The sequence below is a fragment of the Miscanthus floridulus genome, chromosome 8 (genome assembly GCF_019320115.1).
Source record: "Miscanthus floridulus cultivar M001 chromosome 8, ASM1932011v1, whole genome shotgun sequence".
NCBI lineage: Eukaryota > Viridiplantae > Streptophyta > Magnoliopsida > Poales > Poaceae > Miscanthus > Miscanthus floridulus.
The window spans coordinates 80735951-80744245 of NC_089587.1; the positions used below are offsets into that span (position 1 = coordinate 80735951).

Genomic DNA, 8295 nt, shown 5'->3' on the forward strand with positions numbered 1-8295 from the left:
ACTAGTATAAACCCTGTGTCATTGAGTGCTAGGCCACATCTGATCACAATGTATGGCAAAATGATAAATATTTACTAGTTGGTCACTTTTCACACCGACAGTTGGCGCCGTCCGTGGGGCCGCCGCCGTATGTTCACGCTTTTGGTCATCGAATGGCCCATTTTTCCTCCATCTTCGCCATGGCGGGCTCAAGCGATACGACTCGCTTTGGCTCGCTGGAGTTTCCCATGCTCCTAGCTGTTGGGATGTGGGTTCCTCCCATCTTCGAGCCGTCCTAGGCCTTCCTCTTCGGAAGCCTAGACTTCGTCGACGATTGGCTCAGCGTGCTTCACCTTCGTGAGGAGGCACTTGTCCCGGCGCCCATCGGAGGAGGAGCGCCCTCCACTGGCTCTAGGCCACCCAGTGACCTCGACGACGAGATGCCTGCGCTTCGCTCTGAGCCCACACTGGGCTCAAACCTCGCTGTGAGTAACATACATATTGTTCTTTTCTCGCTTTTTAATATCTTTCACCGACTCCCCGGAGGGACCCCGTTGTCCCCACCGCAACCGCCATGCAACCGGTTCCCCTACGACCTCGTGTCGCCCGTGGACGCGTATGCACGGGGACTCCAAAGAATGCTGACGCCACCTCCTCTCACATCCGAATTTGTGGGGATGGCGGGCTATGCTCCCGCCTCTTTCCACGGCCTTGTGGATGATGAGATTGAAAGAGACCGCTCTAGCATCAGCGATGTGGCACCTAGCTACCCTCTATCCTGGGAGTGCGCTATGGCGGACGCTCCGAGACAGGCGCCGGTGGTGGCAGAGTCCCTACAGAGTCACACCCCTCTGGATCCTCGTGTGGAGGCCCTCGCACGTGCACAAGAGCACGGCGAGGAGCTACGACAAAGGCGGCAGAGCCAGCCGCCACCTACGCTGGCGCTCTCGGCGCAGCACGCTGCGCAGCACGCGCATAACCCAGCGAGCGGCACCCGGGGTTGCACCCGCTAGGTCCAGCGCAACATCATGGATGGGTGCAACAATCCCCCATAGTTCGCTCGGGATGGCTAGAACATCGTCGCTGTGGTGATGCTTCTGCGCGGCCTTCCAGAGCCTGTCGACACCTAGGAGTAGGCGGTTCCCCGAAACCTCCGGGTGCTGGTGGAAATCACCGCCGTCCAATAGGCGAAGAGCTCTGCGTCATGACACTGGCTTGCGGCCTCTCTCCCCACTGAGGGAATGGCGGCACACCAGTCAAACCGCTCCATTCGTTCACCAATATAGTCATCGGGCGTGGAATAGGAGGACGCAGCTACACCATGGCCTGACTCGGTGCCCGCTCCACACCGACCACCTGTGTGCGAATGGCTCGAACCGAACCGAGACGCTTGTAGGATCATCAACAATCGGCGTCAAGCCCGATGTGATGATGACGTCCACCATGCGGTGGTGAGAGTAGGCGGCACGGGCCCCAGCTGAACCATCGAGGGGAGTAGGGAAACACGCCCTAGGCATGGTCCCCAACCAAACGACCGGAGTCCCAGCCCAGATGGCTCAGGACCACGGGCCTTTGGCCATCGCATCTAGAGAGCACCATTCCCACAGCGCTTCTGATCGCCTACCAACGTCACCAAATATACTAGGGAGACGAATCCCGGTATATGGCTCGAAGACTTTTGGCTCGCCTGCCAAGCCAGAGGAGTGGATGATGACCACTTCATCATTCAGTACCTCCCTATCTGCATGGGGGAACATGTTCGAGCATGGCTCGAATTCCTTCCGCATGACAGCATCCACGACTAGGCGGATCTCAAGAGGAACTTCATCAGGAATTTCTAGGGGACGTCTGTCCATCCTGGGAATTCCTGAGACCTCAAGAGCTGCTAGCATGAGCCCAATGAGTCCCTACAGGATTACATCTGTAGGTTCTCAAAACGATGCAACTCCCTTCCTGACATCGTCGATGCGGACATCATTAGCATGTTTCTCTCTAAGACAACCTGTGAGTCTTTGATCCACAAGCTTGGCTGTCTAAAGCCCCGTACCACCCGCGACCTGCTCGACGTCGCGACGAACCATGCCTCCGGTGAGGAGGCGGTCTTTAGTGGACGCTAGGACAAGGGCAAGACCAAGCACGAGGACCAAGACGAGGGCCCCTCCATGTAGAGGGGCAAGAAGAACAAGAAGGATCGGCGCCGACCGGCCAACTCTGCTTTGGTCGCCGCGGCTGATCGTGCGGGCAAGCAGCCCTAGTGGGGCTAGCCCGACCACTTCGACAAGCTCATGGAGAGTCCATGCACCAACCATGCCTACCCCATCAAGAACCTCTACAAGGACTACAAACTCCTCAAGCGCTTTTTGCCATAGGCCGGCAGGCCAAAAGAGGGAAAGGGCAAGGGGGCAGCGGCCAAGAAAGGAGGCGCGGTAGGCAAGGATGGGGGTGACTTTCCTGATCCTGAGGAATGCCTCATGACCTTTGGGGATCTGATGCCATCTACTCCAAGTGCCAGCACAAAGTGCGCTATAGAGAGGCATATGTCACCAAAATGGCCGTCCCCTCCTTCCTTAGCTGGTCAGAATCTCCGATCACTTTTGATCAGGGGGACCATCCTTCCCACATCGCTAGACTAGGTCACTACCCACTCATCATCGACCCCATTGTCCGCAAGAAGCACCTCATAAATGTGCTGATGGATAGAGGCAGCGGCCACAACATCCTCTATGTCGACACCCTCGACACCATGCGCATCCCCTGGTCGGAGCTCTGTCTAGTGAGCTCTCCCTTCTACAGCATGATCCTAGGAACACAAGCATGCCCACTTGGGCAGATTGACCTGCCTGTCATGTTTGGCGATCGAGCTAACTTCCGCTCAGAGGTCCTTACCTTTGAGGTGGTGGACTTCCTGGGGTCCTACCACACCATCCTTGGGCGGCTATGCTACACCAAGTTCATGGTGATCCCCAACTACACCTACCTGAAGTTGAAGATGCCGGGACCAAATGACATCATCACTATGGGTAGCACCTTTTCGCACGCCTACACATGCGACCGCAAGCATTACGAGCTCACCACTGCTGTCATCAACTCAACCGAGCTCCCTCGGCTCAAAGAATCATCGACCCCAGCAGCCCTGGACTGCAACAAGATAACCTCCTCGACTACCTTCCACCCACTCAAGGAAACTAAGGCAGTGGGGATCGATCCCACTGACCCAACCAAGACGGTGTGGATCAGGACCCAGCTCCCAGCCAGATAGGAATGCAAGCACGCTGACTTTCTATGCGCCAATCGCGATGTCTTCACATGGAAACCTTCTGACATGCCAGGCATACCACGGGAGGTCGCCGAGCATGCATTACGCCTTGTCCCAGGCTCAAAGACCGCCATGCAATGCTTGCGTCGCTTTGATGATGAGAGGCGCAGGACCATAGGCGAGGAGGTCACTGAACTCCTGGCAGTCAAATTCATCAAGGAGATATACCACTTCGACTTGCTTGCCAATCCTGTTCTAGTTAAAAAGAAGACCGGGAAATAGAGAATGTGCGTTGATTATACTGGCCTCAACAAGGCGTGCCCAAAGGACCATTTTCCTTTGCCATGCATAGACCAGATAGTCGACTCCACCTCAGGATGCAAAATCCTCTCTTTTCTGGATGCCTACTCGGGCTATTACCAGTTCGCGATGAAAGAGTCTGACCAGTTCACAACCTCATTCATCTCCCTGTATGGTTCATACTGTTACATAACCATGCCTTTTGGTCTAAAGAACGCTGGCGCCACCTATCAATGGTGCTTGCATCAATGCTTCACCGATCAAATCGACCCGCTCGACCAACCTGACCAAGTCAAGCGGTCAAAACCAACAATCACCATCTATGTTGATGACATAGTGGTCAAAATGGCTCAAGCAACATTCGCGAACCTCCAAAGGTTCAACATCAAATTGAATCCCAAAAAATGTGTTTTTGGGGTTCTGAAGGGGAAGCTACTTGGATACATCATGTCCGAACGCGGTATCGAGGCCAACCCCAAAAAAATCATGGCCATCTCCAACATGGGCCCTATGCGCAATGTCAAGGACGTACAAAGGCTCACTGGCTATTTGGTTGCCCTGAACTGGTTCATCTCCCGGCTAGGCGAGCGGGGGATGCCTCTCTACAAGCTTCTCAAAAAGACAGATGCGTTCGTCTGGACTGAGGAAGCACAACAGGCTTTAGAGAGCCTCAAAGCATCACTGACGTCGACCCCAATTCTCATCGCTCTCGAATGGGGAGAACCCCTCCTCCTCTATGTCATGGCAAGCAACCACATGGTAAGCGCCGCCCTAGTCATCGAAAGGGAGGAGCCAGGACACCACCTAAAGGTCTAGCGACTCATATACTTCATCGGGGAGGTACTCACCGATGCTAAGGTTTGGTACCCCTAGGTGTAGAAACTTCTATATGTCCTACTGTTGGCGACACGGAAGCTCCTACACTACATCACCGACCATGAAGTCCTGATTGTCACTTCACATCGGTAACTTTGTATTTTAGTGTTTGATGACCAACACAACCAAATCAGGGTAGTCCATTCCTTTAATTACCCTACATAACTTTGTTTTAAACTCTCGACCGATCACACCCCGCCATGACCTATGGTTACGAGCAGTTGAGCCTTGCAGGCCATGCCCAAGTTCTAAAGGTTGCAGCCTACCGGTCAAATGGGTAGGTGCAAAAAAAAAGGATAAAAAATAGAGCTATGCTAGGGTAAAAATAAAGAGCGGATGGGACAAGCTTCCCCTTATGAAGTGATTCCATCACAAAATGAAATTGATGCATTGATGAATACAAACTGTTCACACAGGGGCTCCCCCACGAACTTAACTTTTACATATGCTAACTACTTCTACTCTTAAATCTACTGTGGCCGCCCGGTGGCATCGGCTGACGGCATGACCGACGAAGACAAGGGCTACTCGCTCTCTGATGGGGCGACATTCGGTTTGGTTGGAGGCGGGACAACACTCGCTTCTAACCTAGCCTCCACTCCATCCATAGGCTGGATGATGTCTTCTTGATGCACGCCTTCAGCCACGCTCGCACGGTGAGCCTCCATCACCCACTACACGGAGACATGCTCAGCCACCATCTGTGCGCATGGCACCAAGCTCTCCCCGAGCGCATGGATGGCGTCCGCACTCTTGCCATCGGCGTACCCATTGTAGATGGTGGCGAAGTCTAGGTCTAGGTGGTGCGTTGCCACTGAGGTCAGCACCCCTGATGTCCTATAGAACATCCCGTTGGAGATGAGCACCCGAACCTCATTCGGGACCTCCGCCAGCTGGAAGGTGAGCGTGCTGGTGCTCGGTGCCGACCCGAACACCTCCAAAACAATGACCTAGGCGACGTTGCGGATCTGGTCGAGCTCCCCCTCGAGAGCATGTCACTCTTCAAGGGAATTGGCTAGCACCTCCATGCTCCGACCAATTGCCGCCTTGGCTGTGTCCAGCTTCCACTCCAGAGATCTAATCCTTCCGCCTAGTTCTAGAAAAAGGACGACAAAATTAGAAGCAAAAGAAAGGAAAAATCAAGGCATCAACCAAAGGCAGAACAGGTACATACTGAGTCAGGTGTTCTCAAGGATGGAGAGTCCTTCCTCCTGTTGGGTCAGCTTCTCGAGCAGCCGAGCATGCGACTCCTCTGCCCTAAGCACTTGCCCCCGGAGCACGAGCACTTCCTGATCGGCCTTAGACTGGGCCTTCCGCTCCATCTCTAGGGTCTCCAAGGACTTTTGGAGCACCACCTCAGTCTTCGTCAGGTGGACCTTCTCCGCCGTGAGTCCCCACTCGGCAACGGTCGCTTGTTCCACCTCGAGCAGCTCTGCCGCCCGTGCCCCCATCGCCTTGGCTGCTCGATCTTGGGATTCATGGCAAGCAGACTCTAGCTGGCGCTCAAGCTCATCGACCCGCTACGACATCATGGCTTCCCACTCCATCTGACCATGCTCCTCCAAAAGGAAACGAGACTTGCGGATCGACATCGCCTCTAACTCCTGTGAAGCAAGAAGCAAGCACACTAAGACAACCAGTGGAAGACCAAGGAGTTGAGGACAAACATGAAAAACATAGAAGGCTTACCTCGACAATGTGTGGCAGGTCAACTGAGACCACCTAATGGACAAGCTCAACCCACTCCAAGGCCTCCTTGAGCTTCGGCTTCGCTTGGGTGAGGTCGGACTCCATCGACAGCCCGCTCTCCTCCAGGAAGTGACATAGCACCACCTCCTCCCCATAGCAAAGGATGAACTGAGCCTTCCTCGGGTCATCAGGGTAGGTCCACACTAGCTCATAGGTCACCCCCAACTACTAGAAGACCCAGCTGCTGTAGCATCATGCAACAACCGGACCACCGCCAGCTCCTACAAGGTGGGATGGCCGATGGCTCCACCCTAGCGCCTGCCTTGCCGGAGCAAGGGATCTCCGCTACCTCGACCCCACGGCCTGTCGGTGGATGTTGTAAGGAAAATGGATCCTAGGCCCATTTACTTTGGATTTTAGTGTTTGATGACCAACACAACCAAATTAGACTAATGAATTTGCAAGTGATTGTTTTGTAGTTCAATAGGATGCAAGACATAACTTGGACAAAGGCGACATGATGATCCGATGATCAACACCTTAAGCAAGACCTTAGGAGCACAAGAGAAGACCCAAGGTATCAAGCAAAGTCCAAGCACGAAGATAGGAACCAAGCCGCACGCAAGATCATGAAGAAACGAGCTCACAGAAGCGACCGGACTCTGGACCGAACGCTGGAGGAAAGCGACCAGACGCTCTGATCAGGAGGCTCAGCAATAGCAGCAGCGACCGAATGCTGGACTGGATGCTGACGAAAAGCGACCGGACGCTTCGATCAGAGGCTTGGCAACAGCAGCAGCGACCGGACGATGGCAACAAATCGACCGGACGCAGGACACCAATGTCCGATCAAGTACAGAGAGGTTCTAGAGCGGTGAACTTGCGACCGAACATGTTCGGTGGCAAGTGACCGGATGCTGGCAGCATCTGATCAGTTGTTTGCGGCTCCAATGGTTGGGACGATCGGACGCGTCCGATCAGGATGACTCCAGCGTTCGGTCAGTAGCAGAAAAGCATGATTTCATCTCCAACGGCTACTTTCTTAGTGAGGCTTATAAATACAACCCCCAACTGGCCATGTGGTCAGTGTGGAGCTGAGGAAACATATTAAGGGTGTTGATACACTATTTTAGTGATCTCCACATGCATAGTGCTTAGTGTTTCATTAGGTGATTAGCGTAGGTGCTTTGTGAAGTGCTTAGGTTGATTAGACCACCACTTGCGCGTGGGGAAAGCCCGAGGCTATCCACAGAGTTACCCGATAGGGAGCTTGGCCCTTACGAGGGATTCCTTACGAGGGGCTCCAACGAGGACTAGGGGGAAGCTTGCATGCTTCTCGATACCTCGGTAAAAATACCGGAGTCATCGATGGGAGTTTGCATATCTCTACCTTGCTCTTTAGCTTCCGCATTTACATTGATTGTATTACTCCTTTTTGCGGTAGAGATAGCAACACACTAGCAAAACCATAGTTGCACATTTAGATTGTTTATCTTTTGCATAGGTTTTTCTAGGGTTAGAAAAAGAGGCCATAGTTTAGGAGTTAGATTTTTAAGTTGCCTAATTCACCCCCCTTTTAGGCGTCATGGTCCCCTACATTTGGTATCAGAGCCGGTTGGCTCAATTAGGACCTTTGCCTTAACTGCCGTTGAGCCAACGCTATTTAGAGTGGTTGGGATGGATACCTCTGGGCCTCCGCACTTTGACAGCAACAACTTCCCCTATTATAGAGCTAGAATGGCTTGCTACCTTGATGCGGTTGATTTGGGAGTTTGGAGAGTCACTCATGATGAGATGAAACCCATTAAGAATCCCGATAAACCCACAAAGAGTGATGAAAAGGAAATTCATTTCAATGCTAGAGCAAAAAATTGCTTGTTTGAATCATTTAGCATGGATGTGTTTAACCAAGTGTTCACTTTAAATATGGCACATGAAATATGGTTAAAACTCCAAGAGCTCCATGATGGCACATCTAATGTCTGTGAGCAAAAACATTGTCTAGCTAAACAAAATTATGATTCCTTTACAATGAAAGATGATGAGCTTGTTCGTGATATGTATTCTTGTTTGAATCTAATTATCAATGAGCTCCATTCAATAGGACTAACAAAGCTAGATGATGTGGACATCGTGAGGAAGATCATCTTCGTGCTACCACAAAAGAAATATGCAAGCATCATCACCATCCTTCA

The 8295-nt window shown here is 52.5% G+C and overlaps 1 protein-coding gene across 1 annotated transcript; it reads left to right on the forward strand.

Moving 5' to 3' along the window:
- Positions 1 to 2722: 2722 nt before the first annotated feature.
- On the forward strand, positions 2723 to 3238 carry LOC136469473 (uncharacterized). The gene has a single exon (XM_066467656.1). It carries the CDS (start codon positions 2723 to 2725, stop codon positions 3236 to 3238), a length of 516 nt encoding a protein of 171 aa, XP_066323753.1.
- The last annotated feature ends 5057 nt before the right edge of the window (positions 3239 to 8295 follow it).

What these genes read in the sequence shown, in the direction of transcription:
- LOC136469473 (XM_066467656.1), top strand. Translation starts at nt 2,723, where the DNA reads ATGCGCATCCCCTGGTCGGAGCTCTGTCTAGTGAGCTCTCCCTTCTAC.